We start from the raw sequence: 20007 nt of genomic DNA on the forward strand, positions 1-20007 counted from the left end.
CAACGAGCCTTGCATGTGAAGACTTGCCAAATATATCAATCGTCATAGTTGTTATTAAACAAGGAAATTGTCCTCTGGTGGGTGTCATGACCCATTTGGTGGTGAGATGGTGGAAAAAATGGTTGCAGTTGGAGGAGAGTAACAGAAGACTTCATTAGAAAAATCATATAAGATAATTGAAGATGACAGCAGTTTCATCAGAGATGCTAAAAGTCGACAAAAACCTATTTTCGGCTGGAAACCTACACTAGGTCTTAAAAACATAATGTAATACAGACAAAACATACAAGTTAACTAGTTTATTATGAAATAAATAAATTTAAAAAAAAAAAAAAATCATTAAAGACTAAACTAAAGCAACTTCACTTTTTTAAGTCATTTTGTCAATTTTTGTACTTGTAAACTAAATTAATGTTTTTCATTTCACACCTTATGATCTATCCATTTACGATGCAGTTGTCAAATATGATTTCTTAAAAAACGTTCTAAAGGATAGTATCTATTTCCATTTTCAAACATTACCAAGAAAAAGAAAGAAACCCATGAAATTTAAAAAATAAAAATAAAAAGTAAAAAACAAAAACAAAAACAAATTTTCTCACTATTGTACACACACAAACTAACAACAACAGCAAATGAGGTTAAGCATATTTGCAATCCAACTTTTCCTTCCTTAGATACACGTACACCATCTATCTGGTTCTTGAATCATGTACAAATTCCTGTTTCTAAACCACCACCTTTTCATTTTCCTTCATCATTATCGAGGCTCCAAATGTTTTGATCAATCATTGGAGGAAAAAAAAAATAAAGAATTTCCAATGTTAGCTATAGCTCTCACAAAATGCAATCAAAACAAATCATCAAGAAGTGGATACTACTGCTGTTCTTGAATCTTCAGTTTTATTTGCATGACACATGCAATTTGGACACGGAAACGAATATATAGAGTCGTTTGGCCTTTTCAGTTCAATTCCTTTCGAGTCGCTATGAGCTCGCATGCTCAACATGTGCCTTTTAAACGTTCTCCACCTACAAACAAATCATCAAATTATATATACAATTAAATCGTATAATTGAAGCTATTAAAAAAAATGTATGGATTCAAATTCATACCCGATCTTGGGGTTGTCGAAATATACAGCTAACTTTCGTTTATCGGGTCTAATTGTCTTTGAATGTCCATTAAAGAGATATCTTCTATGTCCCAATAAAAAATGAGGGAAATTTCCACCTTGTGTTGTCACAAATACTTCGCTATGTAGACACACAGTGTAATCTATAGCAGCCATTCTAGAAGAATAGTTCTACAACCAACCAATCAAAAGTCAAAACTTAGTCATACAACAAAATAAATAAATAAATAAGATCCCAACTAACAAAACTAACCTTAAACGGCGCTAATTCCTCGGAAGATGCTAACATCTCCTTGGTTTGTAAAAGGGGAAACATTTCTAGAAGGGGAGCCATGTGTCTTTCTGAATCATATATTCTTCCGGAAGCAAGAAAAATGGATGTGCTTTTATCAAATCCCATTCCTCTAAGCATCAACCCAACCTAATAATTATATTAAATAACCCTTTTTAAATTATTAAAATTTTCAAGAAACTTTGGTTAATAAATGTGAAGAAGGAATAATGATGTTTATTGATTGATTACCTCTAGAGGTGTGAGGGGACATTTTCCATTTACCCTATTGGCTCCAGGCCGAATAACTCTACCAGGTTTTGTGAATTTACCTTTCCACCCCCTCTCTCTTGCAGCTACCATATCTTCACTCTCTTTTGATCCACCATCATATACACAGCAAGAAAAAGCAACCATGTCCTATACAAATATTTTTGTCACGTCTCACTTCAATGATACATAAGTTACAAAAATGCTCCCTGTGGTATATCAATTTTACCAAAAAATGAAACCTTTTGCAACTTTGGTAATTGGCCTTTTAATCTTTATTGCAACATTTTAAAAGTTAAAGACTCGGGGACCAAAATTGGTATGAAACCTTCCAATAAAGACAAAAATGGCAAAACGATTCGATTTTCGATTACACCCAGTAAAAATCACATATCACAAGAACAGAAAAAGAAGGGCAAAATGGTCATTTTTACAAATTTAACAAAAGGGTTGTGAAATTTAATGACTAAAGGACCAAAATCAATATAAAAACTTGCAATAAGAACCAAAACTGCAAGATGGTGGTGAAAATCACGTACCACAAGGACAAAAAGGGCAACACGTTCAATTTTTACAAAGATAAAGAATACAGACCTCCTCAAAGCGTAGATGGACAGAAATGTATTTTCCACCATTGATTTTACTCCTTTCTTTCATTCTTGAAACTAAAGTTTGACCCATTGTCAATAAAGGGCTTGAAAATCTTAAAGCTTCATAATTTGCTAAACATCGAAGGCGTTGAACTTCAGGAGGTGCATCAAATGATAATCGGTTTGCAAATGGAGAAATCCTTATGAACCTGACAATTTACCACATTAAAATATGATCAGATGATAACAAAAAAAACAAGGTAATTAAAACATTAAAATAGGCTTACTTTTCTTCTAGAAGCCTTGGAAGAACTGTATCCCTGTAGTACTGAACAGGTGCCCATGCTTTTATTCTGAAGTTGAAAACATTGGTCAAATTCCGGTCAAACCTTTCCATTAGGTATCCAGGTACAGTGTCAACTATTCGTACATCATTTTCCAATGTTTTAACGAAAAATTCTTCATCATATATGTCACTAAACTTACTGAAATACAACAAAAAAAACACATAAATACTTTAAACTATATGTATATATATACCATTAAGCAGATAAAGTAATTAGTAAAAGATCATGTTTATGTTTACAAACCTGGGATCTCTCCAAATGCTATGGAAATGAAAATTTGGAATGACAAGTGTCGCGTTAAGATAGCCTGCCACAGCAACTGCATTGCAAATCTAGAGAGAGACATGTAAATGTTAGGTAATTGTAGATGAAAATGAAATTGATATGAAAAAGTTTAATGTAAATTACCGATGTCCTTTGTTGATTCAAGCCACCATTTGCTTCAACATATATGTATCCATTTGACTCTGGTAAGCCTAAAAGAACAAAGAAACTTTCAAAACAAAATCTTTCAAAATGCATTGTTACAAACAAGATGAAAAGATTTGAATCAGTTGAAGAGTAAAAATCGGTTGTAGTTATGTGTAAAAGTCTCTTAATTTCAAACCCCATTAACATAAGATATAAATCAGTTAAAAAAAAGTCAAAATTGGATGAGCAATGGCATATATTAGAGTCAAGGAAGCATCAAACAAGCTTTCATGTTTGAAAGAAAGTTCAGTGTTCATACCTCCTGAAAACTTGTTTATACAAGGCCTCCAGTCTCCGCCTTTAGCATGTTTCCATATGGTTGACATCTACATTAAGTTGAGTGTTATAAATCAGAAAACAAGAGCAGAAGAAAAAATTTCATTTTTTAATCCGAACCCTAATTTAATTTGGTAGGATATGCAAATCCTCCCCAATTGAAACCCTAGTCTATCACACTCTTCTCAATTGGTCTTCCTCAAGGAGCCAGAGGTTCAACTTATCAATGATGGATTAAAGCCGGTGCAGGTGATGAGGTGATGAAATTATTATTGGTACAGATCTAGACAAAGCAAATGAAATACATCATATCTGGTCTTATTTCCCAAATTCAATCCGTATGTGTATAGGATAGTTTGAAATATAAGCTACTTATGCCTCCATAGCTTGTAAATTCTTCACAGCGTGGCATTAATGCGGTTCAGGTGCAGTGGGATTGTAATCGGTGCTATAAGCTAGAAGCTAACCATATTCAATCAAGTAAATAATTGTTCATAGTAGATTGCAATAATTCAAAAACAGGGACAAGATCTTAACAAAAAAAAGGATCAACATCACATTAGGGCAAACTTTGGAAACTACTAACCGCATCGGAAGACGAATTGTCGGCATCCATCTCGTGTCGAAGCTTAGCATAGAGTTCTGGACTCCTGTACACTGACCCTGGAGCCCTCCGAGACTTGATTACATCGGGAACGACGTCAAAAGAGACAGTCCCCATGTAAAACAGCATACCAGAGATGTAGAGAAGAGGAGCGAAAAGGAAAACCCCCTGGCGACGTAATAGAAAGGTTAGTACGATCCACGCAACACGTTGTGTGATTGAACGATTAACACCAAGACCAAATCGAGCGGCGGTTTTTCCGGAGCGGGGATGTCGGAGACGAGGGGAGCGAAGGGGGGAGGCCGGTGGCGACGGGGTATTGTGTCCACTGCTGGGGAGCCGATTTTTAGCGTGCATCTCGCGGCTACAAATCACATTATAGGGGTAGGGAATCCGAATCAAGTGGCTTCCCCTTCGCCCCTTTGTGTGCCCGAGATATAGATATACCGTTACAGATGTAGAAAGAGAGTGTGTTTGCGTGAAAAACCACAGAGATGTGTGTGTATCAGAGAATGTAATGTGTGTTTGTGTGAGATTGGAAGGAAGACAATGAGATAGAGAGAGAGAAAGATGAAGATTCGAAGAGTGTTGATGCGGTGGACTGCACGTGCACGGCGGGAGGAGACGGCGGAGGATGGTGGCTAGAGTTGACGCAATGTAATGGCGCATTCGTGAGGGACAAGCGAGGTTTGCTCCGTGTTCTACTACTTCCTTTCTTTTGTACAAAATATCCAAATTTTAACCCAATTTGACAAAATTTATTTTTTATTTTAAAAAATATATATATAGTCATAAACTGTAAAATTATAACTAAACAAAAAAACTAATTCTCAACACAAAATTTAAAATTTGCATGATTGGATTTCATTTTGCTCATATAAGAGAAGTGTGGGAAAAAACATATTAAAGTTAATACTTTGCTTGTATTAGATCTTATAATTACATTTGACTTGATAATAAAAAAAAAGAATTTAATCGTTATTTTGTCATTGCACTCAAATTAGTTACATGTGAGCTTGAATCTGAATTCACAAATTATACCCATACTTGCATGTGTTCTTCTTGTTCATCTTCAAAAGTTGTAAAATAAGCTTACGTAGTTAAAACATAAAAGCGTTGTGTTACTATTTTGATTTATTATTTGAACTTTGAAGAGTAAAATACATACTATCGGTTTCATTTATAGCGTTTGAGTCCTTAATAATTGTATAAGTGTCTTAGAAACGAGAAAAGGGTAATCTAGTAATAAGTAGCAAAAAGTTTGATGGTCGGTATTCCTACTTTTCAAACGTATAATTATAAAAGAGAATAATTTGCCATTTTAACGTGTAGCTCGTTTTTAATAAACATAAGAGCATAAGAAAAGTATAATATCCTTTTTAGTTTCCACAAAAATACTTCGTTTTTAATAGTCACCACCTCAGATTCTCAAAAAACATGTCCAACGTTTAACTAGAAACATTAGAAAACACATTTTAAATATTTAAGTTCATACGGTAGTCACTATATGATACATAGCTTAAATCATAGAAATTTAAACCTAAATGACTTAAAAAAACATAGAAAATTAAACATAAAAAATTAAAACGATAAAACCTAATTTCAATACTTATCACGAACTTCTTGTTGAATTTTTAGAAATGCAATTAGATTTTCCAGGTCGATATCCGGTTGTGGCTTTACATTTAAAATTTGAAAATCAGTAAGTGTTAGTTTCTAATGAAGAGTTTCCTCCGTTGCTTCCCTTTATTCCTTCCCGGTGGTCGATGAAGTTGGACTTCCGGTGGACCCTCCCCTTCGGTGTCATCGAACTCTTCATTGAGGTCGACACCAAAACCCACATTTGACTCGAAAGTTGTTGGCCTTTTGTTGGAGCCGATGGTCGATTCCAAATGCGAAGTTTCCGGTTTAAGGACCCATTTTGGACCCGCACAACAAATTTTCCATGCTTTTTGATGGCCGAATGCTTTACCACCGTTGGTAACCTTGTATTGTTGGCAAGCGGTTGATAAAATATTGAAATCATTGCTACCACTTTTATGCATATTTTTCAAGTTTTCAAATATGTCATTAAACTTGGTGCAAGCCGCTCGTAGTTTACGCCATTTTCCATTGATCGGGTCGTACGTTCAATTCGTCTGCCTTCCCAAAAGCGAGTGAAAGTGGTCTAAAACATGAAGCCAAAAACTGTTTCCTGTTTGCGCATTGTCCGTCCTCGAGTCACACGATATAAAAATCCAAACTTTAAATAAAGCTTCCTCCTCATCTTCGTTCCAATCCATTCTTCATTTTTTTGTAGTTTTTCCTTTTGGTTGTCTTCTTATAGATGGTTGTGTTTCTTGGACCCGTTCGTCGTCGTCATTGTCGAGATTTATAGGTTGGGATTGAGATAATGGGACTTGAGATGATTGTGTTTGGAATTGTTGAGGTTGAAATTGTTGAAAAGCTTGGAATTAGGATTGATTGAATTGTTGTGGTCTTTGTTGTTGAAAGTAGTTTGATTGATATGGAATGTCGGTAAATAGAGGTTGTTGTTGGATTGTGGATGTTAACATTTACATGTAGTTAAGATGTTGATATTGATCATTTTGAGTGTTTGGGGTTGTTAGGGTGTTTGGAGTGGTTGGGGTATTTTGATTTTGATCCATACTTTGAGAAAAAGATGAGAAAATAGAAAGATATTAGAGTGGTTTAGAGGTGTGAAATGGTATAAAAAGGTATAAAAGTGTTGGTATTTATATGGTTTAATTTAAAGTTAGAAAGTAAACTTTTTTATATAAAATTGGTTAAAGGGTCAATTTTTGACCGTTTGTGGGATTGCGTTTCTATTAGTCGTAATTGAGCGTAGCCGGTACCAATCCACATCACATTTACGAGCTAGGGGCGGTGTTCACGCATGAACAAGCTTGCCACCTCGGCATTTACGCGTCAAAAGTTATGCCATATCCGATGGCTTAATAGTTAATCAGATATTTTAATTGGGTGACTATAGATTAATTAATTTGATTTTTCAGCTATGGTGTTAGATCCTCACCCAACTAAATCATATATCAAAAAACAATACATGATATTGACATGGTGTCCTTCGGCTAAAGTACGTATAGATTCAAATCTCGTTTAAAAAATTTAAAAGTGTTATCACTGTTCTAAAAATGAAGTTAAATAAGATTGGGATATTATATCATATAGTATATATTTAAACTGAATAAATCTTTTCTATAGAAAGTATATAAAATATATCAGTTGAAACTTGAAAGGGATAATTGTCACAGGAAACCCTTTAGGTATTGATCTATATTTATACATTCACAATACAAGATAAGAGATAACAAGAGATCTAACAAATTAGATCCTATCTTTACAACAAATACGTATTCAAACTATTATATCTCTTATCTACTATGGAACACATTTACATTCCCCCTCAATCTTAACCATCACCAGGTTGAGATTGTGTTTTAGATGTTCAAACATGTTCTTAGTAGCAGGTTTAGTTAATCCATCAGCTAGTTGATCTCAAGAAGATATAAATCGAACATCAAGAGCTCTCATTGCTACCTTTTTCTCTAACGAAGTGAAAGTCTACTTTTATATGTTTTTGTGCGAGCATGGAATACCATATTTGTTCTTAAATATGTTGCGCCTAAATTATCACACCATAGAACTGGAGGTCTCAACTATTGAACACCTAACTCTTTTAGTAGAGTCTACAACCATATTGCTTCTGGTGTACCATTTGCAAGTGCCTTGTACTCAGCCTATATACTCAACCTTGACATTGTAGGTTGCTTGCATGAACTCCAAGAAATCAGATTAGGTCCAATGGCCTCATTATGTGTAGATCGACGATAGTCCAAACACCCTGCCCAATATGCATCCATGAAGATACTTAAGTGTGTTAAATTTGAATGCCTAGATATGATTCATGTATTTACTGTGCCCTTTACATATCCTATAACTCTTTTGACTGCCTCCCAATGGATGTTCGTTGGTTTTCAGAGATATTGATACACTTTATTCACCACAAAGGAAATGTCTTGTCGTGTCAACGTAAGATATTTAAGACCTCCAACAATATTTCTATATTTGAATGCCTTTTCATCATTTAGTGGTTTTCCATGATCTTGATAGAGTTTTCCGTTACTGACATCGTAGTTGAAATGCTTTTACAATTCTCCATATGTGCACGATGTAAAAGATCGGTGGCATACGTGTGTTGCATAAGAGTGATTCCCCCTAAATTATGAAGAGCTTCAATCCCGAGAAAATAACTTAGCCAGCCAAGATCTTTGATTGGAAAAGAAGTAGATAAGACATTAACGAGTTTGTTAATCACGAAAGGAGACGACCTTGTGATGATGATATCATCAACATACACAAGTATGTAGATATTGATATCCTTATTGTGAAAATAAAATAATGAAGTGTCCGCTTTGGAAGGCCGGAAACCAAGGTGGAACAGCTTATCACTAAGTCGAGAGAACCAAGCACATGGAAACTGCTTAAGTCCATAAATGGCTTTTTGCAATTTTAACACATAATGAGGCCATTGGGAATCTTCAAAACCGGGAGGTTGCTGCCTACTGCATATAGACATCCTCATGTAGAAAACCATTAAGGAAGGCATTACTGACGTCAATTTGTCGAAGTGGCCAATGTCGCAAAACAGTTAAGCCAAGTATTAAACGTACCGTAGCTAGTTTAACTACAGGGTTGAATGTGTCCAAATAATCCACACCATATTGTTGTGTAAAGCCCCAAGCCATTATACGAGCTTTATGTTTGTCGATGGTGGCATCAAGGTGTTGTTTTACTTTAAAAATCCATTTGCAGCTGACTATATTAACACCAGGTGGTCAAGAAACTAATAACCATGTTTGATTGTGTCACAGGGCAGCAAATTCGGCTTCCATATCTTGTTTCCAAGCTGGACCAGATAGAGCTTTATGGTGTGAAGTAGGAGCAACTAGAAAAGCTCATTTGTAAGGATCATAGATAACCGTTCCATCTGTAAATTTGCATGGGAAGGATTTACCGGTACGGCCCCATGTTTGGACGCCTGGTGGAGGCGGGGGAACAGATGCATCGACAGGAGAAGTAAAAACAGGACTAATAACCTGAGGTTGGGCTACACCGATATTTGGGCTACCCAGATTAGGTTGGTTCTCATTTGCGAGACGATTATCAGTACTTGGTTGGGCCTCACTAGTTGTTGATGACGATGGTAGAGGAATGGTCTCGTGAGATTGATAAGAGACCGGTAATGCTGTTGATATTGGAGTTGTAGCTACATTGCAATTATTAGACAAAAGCATGGACAAATCATATCTATTCATATGGTCATTTAAAACTTCTGGTTCATTTTATGGGAAAGACACAATTGAAGATGAAAGCAAGGGTGTGATAGCATCAGAACCCGCAAAGGGAAAATGAGATTCATCAAAGATGACATCTTGAGAAATATAGATACGTCATGTAGTTCAATCTAGAAACTTGTAGGCTTTATGGATAGAACTGTAACTGTCACACCCCAAAACCGATAACGGCGGAATACGTTTCGGGGTGGAGGACGTCATGTACAGTATCATCACAATTGCATAATAGTAAAAACAAGAAACATACAACCATTTCATTACATAGTGAGTTTAATTACAAGTGTGTTCTGTAAAGTTTCAATAGACACCAAAAGTAATACAAAAATAAGAGATGGATCTTGTATGCTCCATCTTCTCCAAAATGTTGTACCTATACCTATCTATCTTTGACCTGAGGATACAAGTTAATTTGAAAACGAGTATCAGCATAAAGCTGGTAAGTTCATAAGAATTTAGTGTGAATTTTGTATAAAATGTATTAGAACATATAGTGTGAAAAACTGCCATTTACATTTATAAGTAGTAGAAAACTCTAGAAAATCCTATATTTTCCAGAAAATACATCGTAAGTGAAAAACTCTAAGTTTCATGTAAGTTTTATCATTGAAAACTGTTTATTGTAAAAGTGTGGTACTAAATCTCCAGTATGTAGGGTAGATAGAAGAAAGTTATGCCTGTGGACAGTGATAATGGTGCGAACTTCCATTAGTAATAGATACTTATTTACTTCGGGATATTAACTGAAACTTTAGTCTCAGTATTTTAGTGTGGATATAGTGTATTCCTTTTATGTGACCAATAGTGTGAGTAATAGAGGATCCCATGACATTCCCGGTCATACACAGTGTAGTGAAGTAGTGCCATCCCTGGGCCTGCTCGGCTCGGACTGAAGTTAACAGTCGGGATTTAATAGTGTCTGCCCCTTATAGATTTATACATGTAGCGTCGCCTTCCTTCTGGAAAGCTCTGGTCACAGTTTGTAGCGCGTAGAGTATCTTGTAGAGTTAGTGTGTTATCTTCCGGATTAGTGCTTTCTCTTGTAATATAGTGTAGTAGTCTTTTATGTAGTTCATAGTGTGTTCTCTTATTCGTGTATCGTCTTGTAATAGTATGAATTATAGTATGTATAGTAGTAGCGGTAACAAGTAGTAGTGACCTTAACTATACCTATTATAGTTAACTTAGTGTGAATGGTTCTTGGCAATTAAGTAATATAGGCATCGAATGAGGTGAAAATGCTCGTATATAACACCAATATACATGATATATAACTAAGAAATCAACGACAGTCGGACGGATAACAAATACCCTAAGCCCACATCAAACAAGAACAGGAAATAAGGCGAGCTATCGGTCCTAAGTCCTTCAAGTCTTACTTATATAAATATCTTAGTGTAGATACATTTTATAAGAAAAGTAATTTAATAAAAATCTTGACTAAAGAAAGCATTTAGAAAATAGTTTATTTTTCCAAAGTAGTTTTGAAAGCGTAAAGTTCTTTTATAAAGCATAGTGATAAATCACATGTGATTTGAACTACGGATAGTAAATCACATGTGATTGGTTTTCATAAAAATGTATATTTGACTTGTATCCCCCCCTAAAACATATGAAAACATTAGAAATGTTCATTAAGGGGTATGAACTCACCTGAAATCAAGTAAATCGGGTAAATCGGGTGAAAGTGTCGGTTGCGCGTTTGGTGTCAATTTAGGACTTTTACACCTTTTAAGTCCCTATTAGCATATGATATATATGTTTTACAATAAATTAGTCACTTATAATTTTATTTAAAGACTTTTACATATTCTAAATTGATTCGAGGTCTTATGGATTAGAAGTGGTTCTCGGGGATTATACAAGGCCAAAAGGGGTACTAAGAGGGGTCCAAGAGTTTACTCCCTTGGAGTTTACGGCCCAAAGGCCACTCCTTGGGAGTTTACGGCCGTAAGCCTCATGGCTTGGCCGTGAACTCTTGTTCACTCCCCAATTTTGATGTTAAAGCCCTTAAATCAATCCCTTAAATTTTCTAGTGAAGTTCTAGGGCTAATTAGGGGGTTTAAACCCTCATTTGGTGAGGTTTGGGGGGGTTTACGGTCCTAGATTGTGCTTGGGCTATAAACTCTAAATTACCCCTCAAAATGTGATGTTTAATGGCCCCAAACTCGAAATGGAATTTCCTAAAATCATATCTCAAGCCTAAACATGCATTGGAAGGGTTTTGGGGCATTTTTACATGGAAAAAGGGTGTTTACGGCCTAAGCATGTGCTTGGGACGTAAACTCTCTTTAATGCCCTAAATGTCATGGTTTTGATGCTCAAACACTCCTAGGTAAAATCCCTAACTAGTATCCAAGCTTAAAATAAGGAAATTTGGGACTTTTGGCCAACTTTTGGGTGTTTACGGCCTAAGGAGGTTCTTAGGCCATGAACTCCTTTTCCATGTCCCAATCATGTGATTTTTGAGCTATAAAGACAATAATGTATGTTTAGAACAAGCTAGGGTTGAAGATCTTACGTTTAGGAGCCGGAAATTGCGGTTTTGGAGCCGAAAACGAGCTAGAGAGAGAAAGTAGTGAGAGAGAGAGAGAGAGTTTGAGTGGTAAAAGAGTTCAAGGAGGTGTTTACCTTCCTTATATATGCCTCGGGTATTGCACCCGATACACGACTACCCGATGCTAAGTTTAACGGGGTTTAAACTTTTTACCCGGGTTAAGTGGTTGAAAAATAATATAACTTTATTTCGTTAAATGGAACTAACATTAACGAGTTATATTTATTTTTACTAAAATGATAATCCCATGAATTATAAATAAATAATCAAATATTCATTTATTTTACGACTCCAAATTACGGAACTTTTATAAATGACATATTCCGTTAGCGGAAACGGAAATTGTATAACGGACTTAACGTTGGGTTGTCACAGTAACCAAAAAATATGCACATTTTGGAACGAAACTCAAGTTTTCATGAGTTGTATTTGCGAAGACTTAGCCAACAAGCACAACCAAAGCTATACATAAGTGAGTAATCAGGTTTGAGTATGAAAAGACGGGTAATAGGTGACATGTTTTTGGTTGTATGACTGGGCAGCCGATTGATTAGATAGCAAGCTGTTAGAAAAGCTTCGTCCCAAAAACAAAAAGGAAGGGATGAGTGAGCTAACAAAGCTAACACTATTTCAACTATATGACGATGCTTGCGTCCAACAATACCAATATGTTAAGAGGTGTGAGGACATGACACACGATGGGATATGTCTATACGTTGAAAATATTGGTGAGGTTTGTGTTACTCTCCTCCCAGTTAGATTAAATAGTTCGGATTTTTGCATTCAGAAGACGTTCAACATGTTTTTGAAAAGTATAAAAAATTTGTTCAACATCAGACTTATTTTTAATGAGATAAATCCAAATGTAACGATTATAATCATCCAATAAGGTGACATAATACTTAAAACCACCACTCGATACTTGAGTTGGACCCCAAACATCCGTGTGGACAAGCTCGAGGGGAGATGAAGTGATATGAACAAAACTTTTGTAAGGTAATTGATGACTCTTAGCACACTTACATGCATCAAACATAGAAAACTTATTATCAAAAGAGGGGTAAAATGGTCACTTACACTTTTTGTTCATGCAGAATGTAAAAGCTTGTTACAAAAGGGACATATTTGTTTATAGTTTCGTAACTTTACTCTCATTTTTAGGTAAAAGAGTAAAGATGTCATTTAGATTAGAGACGAAACTGCACCTTCATTGTTAGCCCTGAGGAAGTTGAAAGCACATCATTGACTACCATAGGCTCACCTTTTGACCAATGCAATTAGGGGTCGTATCATTTACAACAACATAGAAGTCAAGGAAATTAGAAAAATGAATCGATGTTCCTTCAAAGTAATAACAAAAATTCACCCAAAAATAACCCTAAATAGAACGACAACAAAACCCAAACAGACCTCCAAATCGTATAATTATAACAATCCTCCTCATATTCCTTCACCTGATGGAGCTCTGAATTCTTATATGGTATGCAATTGAACAAATCTTCTCGAAAGTAGGAGGCTTGTTCACATAGAAAAAAAGGTCAGATTTATTGTTAAGAAAATATAATTACTTTCATGGTAAAACATTTTTTTGTGATACATAACTCCAAATACAAAAATACAGATACCAACCACACATTCTTGAACGCATTTTGAGAACTTTTTATTTCTCTCAATAGAAGTACCATTTGATATTGGTAGGCTTGCAGGATCAATACCAGATGCTTGAAGGAATCTCATAATTCTTGCATGAGACTTCAATGGTGGTGGGGTTACATCTGCCACAAACACTGGAAATACACCAAACTACAAACTAAAATACCAATTAAACTTACATAAATACCCTTGCTTTATCAAAATTTACAATACCTTATGTGTTAAGAGCATTTTTTTCAAATCCAATCAGACTAATGGCTTGCATTGATGGCACCAACAATCGGATTGAACAAAATGGTACCGATGCAATACTTTCACCTTCGTTCTCTGGAAATCCATTAATTCTTTTAAATACTCTTATTACAACATCCATGGCAGGTGAGAGAGGTGCCTCTGTTTCTTCTTTGCCAGAGATGAAGACCTGACGAGGTAACCACAAGTATTATGGCTAACTACGTTTATATCTCGCATACAGAAAGTAAAACTTGCGTGATTATGAACCCTAAATTAGTGTAGAGCTTCTCGAATTCAATAGAGGTGAAAGAACGCTTGAATTAAATGAAAATGTTCGAGATTTACAGGTTGGAACTGAAGAGAAGAATTTGGAAACAACTTACAATGTGGTCAGGGGTACCAACAGGAGCGTCGAGTACGCGAATTCGAGCTTTGGTGGCTTCACACATCTTTTTCATTATATCTCCTTTCCGTCCAATTATACTCCTAACCTTAGGCACCGACATAAGCAATTCTTGTATCAACTGTCTTTCCTGTTGCTGCCACCGGAAGGTCAATAATCCTCTTGTACATACACATATACACTGAAAAAATAGTCCGTTTAAACGGCAAGAGGTTTCTGAGACAAAAGAACAAAAAGAAAGCAAAGAAATAGGTATATGAAGAACAAAATCGAAAATTACCTCAAAAATGAAAGTTTACAAACTTCAACATGTGGGTTCCAAAAAAAATTCATCGTTTGGGAAGATACTTCAGGTAACAAATATGGGCGAGGGCTTCAGCGCGTTGAAATTCATCATCGTCAAGTGGTTGCTGTGGGGTAAACGGAAATTGATCGGTGTAGCTGATGGGTTTTCAGGAAATCGGTGAGATGTAGAGAAAGAGAGGGTGTGTCGATGGTTCATACGGTAATGGGAGGAAGCAGAGATCGTTGCTTTAGATAGCGAGAGAAGACGATGCGAAAAACTTAAAGAAGGAATGAATAGAAAGAAGAGGGAACGACTAGAAGGGGTTGGAGACGGTGGTGGTGTGCTAATGAGAAAGCGGTGGAGAAATTGATCGGAAGAGAAGGAGGGCCAGTCGATTTGAAGAGTAGCCTCTAGAGCATCGGATAAAATGGGGGAATAGAAACGATAAGCGTCGTTGACACTAACCATTTTTCTATTGGTTTACACCGGCGATGAAGGACACGTAGTATAATCAAAGGCGGTTACCAAAACAAATAAGCAAAAATAGACAGAAAAAGAAAAAAAATTGGTCCAATAGGAATAGAATAATGTTCATCATGTAGTTGTAAATTAGTATATATATATATATATATATATATATATATATATATATATATATATATATATAGAGAGAGAGAGAGAGAGAGAGAGAGAGAGGTGAGTTCAATTGAGAAAATAAAAAAGGTTGAGAATGGGGGAATCATTCTCAGTCACTCATTTATTCTAAGCATAAAAAGACACTGTGGCAAACTTGTAAATATGATCATAACCTTCAATCTCAAATACGCAACTGTAATCGATCGTTCATCATCCAAATTTCTCCTCCAACCTTCAACAATCATCCAGATTTCTTCAATTAAATCATCATCAACATCATCTAGTTCTAGTCAATCATCGATCTTCGTCAATAACATGTTTATCAACACGATTCAACAGTTAACAACAAAAATTCATTTTTGGTTCTTTTAATCCAGCCTTCAATTCTGCTTGAATACGATCAAATCTTCAACATCTACGACTAATTATACTCCCAACGTCATTAGATCAACATCATCGATAATCAACAAAAAATCCACTTCATATCATTCATTCAACATCGATTATCAAATAAAACTTCAAAATTGAGGTTAAAAAAAGATAAAGTCGTTTTTTTTTTGAAAACTTTCATATAATTCTCAATCAGTCTACTATTTTGTAAGATTTAAATAGTCAAAGTATCATGTTTTTAACATTTTTTAAAAAGTTAAATTGTATGCACTCCAACTGTTTGATGAAATACATAAACTAAATTACTACATTATATTCATATATGAATATGTTTTCTCACCGGAATCAATATATAATTATTAAAACAAAAAAATAAATATGCAAGTCTGTATGTTATTCATAAGTGAGTAACATATAAAAATTATATATATTTGTGAAAATACCTTGTAATATTCATATGTGAATATACTGTGTAATATTCATAAGTGAATATATCATCTAATATTCAAAAATGAATATACTATGTAATATTCACATGTGATATACCATGTAATACTACGTAATATTCAGATATGAAAATATTATCTAATATTTATAACTGAATATACCATCTAATATTCACAAGTGAATAAACTATGTAATATTCACAAATGAATGCATCGTCTAATATTTAAATATGAATATACTATGTTTATTATATGCTATATTCATATATGAATGATACTTAAGTTGTAAAAAAAATTAATCATAGTTATTATTCATAAGCGAATAATGAATATACTGTAGTAAAAATCTGATTCATTTTTATTCACTTATGAATAACGATAGCTGAAAATATAATTTTTTTTTTATTTTATCTTAAAACTATATCAATATGGATGTCTATTTGTAGAGAATAAAAAATCATGAATTTTGGTATATTTAAAATCATTTTTCGATAAAAATAGCTTCTAAAAAATTAAAAAAAAAACAAAAAAAACTATGTTTTTGTATATATTAAGGTAATGTTTAGCATAATTTAAGGAAACATGTTTTGCTAGAAAACACATGTCTATTCCTTTTCCATTTCCGCTGGTACGACGGAGGCTTTTGCGGCCAAAATAAATGAGTGGCTGAGATTGATTCCCCCATTCTTAACTTTTTTTTTCTCAATTGAACCCTCCTATATATATATACATATATATATATATATATATATATATATATATATATATATATATATATATAGGGTTAGGTTATATTGTTTCTAGTAACTATTGTGTGCCAGAATGCACAGATCTGGACCATCGGATGAATAGAATCAACAATCATGATCTGAGGGTCTATGATATTACAATAGGGTAGCATGTATCATATAATCACACAATTTTTATCAAAAGGGTATTTTGGACAATTAACTACATTTATAAAAGGAAATTTTTGGATTTTTAGGGGTGATTAATTCTCCTAATTTAAAAAAATCTGAATTTTTTAATTAATTCAATTTCAATTTTTACCGATTTTATTCTATCAGAATATTTTTTTGTTAGAATGATACTCTTTCAGAATTTTATTCTAACAAAATATTACTGAAGAAAAACAAAATTCATGAATAAGATGTTCAAATAACAAACATTCTAATATATTCTTATACATCCGAACTTAAATACAAATTCATACATATTCTTACAGACTAAAAGTCTTATATATTTTAATATAGTTATAAAAATTCTAAAAGAATATAAACAAAAATGAATAACATTCTTAAAAAAAATAACAACATTCCGCTAGAATACTATCATGTGCCATGTTTTCTTCTTGAATTCTTGAATTCTGAAAGAATATTGCTGTTTTTGGATGTTGAATCTTCAAATTCTGAAAGAATATTGTTGTTTTTCTTCATTCTTTGAGAATGAAGTATGATATATCTTTTTTTCATAAGTTTCCTCATCATTCATGCATCATCCTAACAACTGCACCTTAAGCATACAGATAATTAATTGCAATTCTTTCAGAATACAACAAAAATATTCTTACAGAATAAACTATTCTTGCATAATGGATTTAAATATTCTTAAAGAATTTGTAGCCTTCCTCAAACTAAAGTCTTCTTTATCAGATCAACAACAGACTTGAAGTGGCACACCAACCACACATGAGCCCACTTTTGAGTTTTGAGTGAAGTAGATCGAATCAATCAAGACTTGGTTTTAGATAAAAACATGTATTTTTAGGTCTTGATAAAACCTTAATAAATTTTTTCCATCCTTTGAAAAAGATCAAGTACTCGACTGAATTTGTAGCCAAACTCTGGGAAAACCTAAACTTGATAAAGGAAATTACAGATGATTGATTAAAACATAATAGTAGCATTACAATGTTTGTGCAAATATTGAATCTGAGAAATTCCAAAACTGTAAGTGACTTAATTTCTTCCATATATACTAGGTTAAGTTTTGGTAATCAAAATTGGGTTTTGAAATCTGGAAAACATAATTCACAATCAAAAGTTAAGTACTTTTGAGATTACGTGCACCAGTATTAGATGTCAATTTGAATTACTAGCCTAAAAAAATTAAAAGTACTTGGGATTGAAATTATTTGGTGGCGACGCCCTTTTCATCTTCAGTTACAAGGGTTTAGTCGTGTAAAGAAGCAGAGCAGTAGAAGAAGCCAACCGTGAGACGAGATAACTTATAAGAGGGAGAGATTGAGGACTTGGAGGACATAAGGGGAAGTTGTGTTGGCCATGACTGCCTGAAACATAATCGAACCATTTTATAAGTAGCGGAGGAGACGAGGAAGAGGCTACACGCGTTTTCCATCAATTCTTGTGACAAGTTCCCTCCACCACCATCATCACCGATGATGATTGATCGATTAAAGAAAAAAATGAGTTTATTAAAAGAAAGAGAATCTTAATAATTGATTGGAGAAGGATAATTACCTGGTAATGAGTTTTGAATCTTGATGATTGATTGTAGAAGAAGAAGCAGAAGACGTGGATTAGAAACGATGATGAGTTAGATTTAGGGCTAGGGTTAAGTAGTTGGTCAAAGAGATTTTTATGGTAATTCCCATTAATTAAGGGATTTTATTTTAATTATCATTCTAAAGTTACATAATTACCCTTATTCAATTTTTTAATTATTTAACTATTCCTCAATTCCTATTGGTGCATTCAGTCACACAATAGTTGTCAAAAACATTTGAACCTAGCTCTCTCTCTCTCTCTCTCTCTCTATATATATATATATATATATATATATATATATATATATATATATATATGGAGAGAGAGAGAGTTTGGTTCAAATGTTTTCACTATCTATTATGTGCCTGTATGATTGATTCTGGACCAATCATTTTAGTTATTTTAAGAAAGTAATTAATGTTTATTAAATGCTGAAGATGTAATTAATACCTATTATATCTTTAAAATGTAATATGCATTAATAACTTTCTTAAAATAACTAAAATGATTGGTTCAGAATCAGTCATACATGCACACAATAGATAGTGAAAACTAAATAACGTAACCCTATATATATATATATATATATATATATATATATATATATATATATATATATATATATATATATATATATATATATAGGGTGAGGTTCAATAGAGAACCATAATTAACCAAGGAACCAATCTTTTTTTTCAATTTTTGGAACTTTTATATATATATATATATATATATATATATATATATATATATATATATATATATATATATATATATATATAATAGGTTCTATTATTTATATAGATCATCAATGGAAGTTAGCTTTCTATCTTGGGGATATAGGTTCTATTATTTATATCTTATCTCCTTTCATCTACACGTGTGAGATGTGAATATTGTTTCTATTAGCTAAAAAAGGGAATGAGTTAAATGGATTGATTTAATTATAAATAATCAAATACAATTAAATTTATTTACAAAACGATTATAATTTTCTTTTTCATAATCATATTTTTATATTAATTAGCTTATAATTTTTAAATCAATAAATTTGAAAGCGAATAACCTAGTCCGGTCCATCCAGTCTATCGTGTCTTAAACCAATTCAAGATCATTCATTTTGATATCAACAAGTTTTATATCATCCATGGTGTTGTGTTTTCATCTACTTTTTTTACCACCTAATATTTGCTTATACAAAAACAAAAACAAATAATTGGGCAATCGGGCAACTTAGGCACTAAGCGTTGAATGACTGTGGGCCAAATGAACAAGAACTTATTAATGAATTCTTTATGTAGGGGCCGCCCGTACATAGGCCCAATAGTATGTACAATTAATCTGGGACTCTGGTTGATGATTTCGATTGTGGTTTAATTTCATTTAATTGAAGAATCTCTCAGTCGTGTCGGTTGTTTGTTTAATTTCATTATTATGTATGGACCCTTTTAATTCAAATAATATTGCTATGCTCTTAAATAAATAGCATGAGCAGGTGATTGTAAAATCTTATGGTTCAAAAGAAATAACATGTTTAATTAGTATTATAAATTGATGA

The 20007-nt window shown here is 33.6% G+C and overlaps 1 protein-coding gene across 1 annotated transcript; it reads right to left on the bottom strand.

Moving 5' to 3' along the window:
* Positions 1–570: 570 nt before the first annotated feature.
* Positions 571–4677, bottom strand: LOC145101166 (protein ESMERALDA 1-like). The gene is made up of 10 exons (XM_079038335.1): positions 3948–4677; positions 3345–3411; positions 3023–3090; positions 2858–2946; positions 2555–2752; positions 2272–2476; positions 1660–1827; positions 1390–1557; positions 1117–1307; positions 571–1032 (listed from the first exon to the last, which is right to left on the bottom strand). Exons 1-10 carry the CDS (start codon positions 4632–4634, stop codon positions 864–866), a joined length of 2010 nt encoding a protein of 669 aa, XP_078894461.1. The 5' UTR covers positions 4635–4677; the 3' UTR covers positions 571–863.
* Positions 4678–20007: the final 15330 nt, after the last annotated feature.

This window comes from Lactuca serriola, chromosome 4 (assembly GCF_051521515.1).
Source record: "Lactuca serriola cultivar US96UC23 chromosome 4, Lser_US96UC23_V15, whole genome shotgun sequence".
Lineage (NCBI taxonomy): Eukaryota > Viridiplantae > Streptophyta > Magnoliopsida > Asterales > Asteraceae > Lactuca > Lactuca serriola.

Excerpts from the sequence above, each read along its gene's own strand:
- LOC145101166 (XM_079038335.1), bottom strand. The coding sequence starts at position 4,634 with ATGCGCCATTACATTGCGTCAACTCTAGCCACCATCCTCCGCCGTCTC. Across the intron at positions 3,412-3,947 it reads ACAATTCGTCTTCCGATGCG|ATGTCAACCATATGGAAACA; the intron begins GTTAGTAGTTTC and ends AACTTAATGTAG. Across the intron at positions 2,477-2,554 it reads CCAAGGCTTCTAGAAGAAAA|GTTCATAAGGATTTCTCCAT; the intron begins GTAAGCCTATTT and ends GTAAATTGTCAG.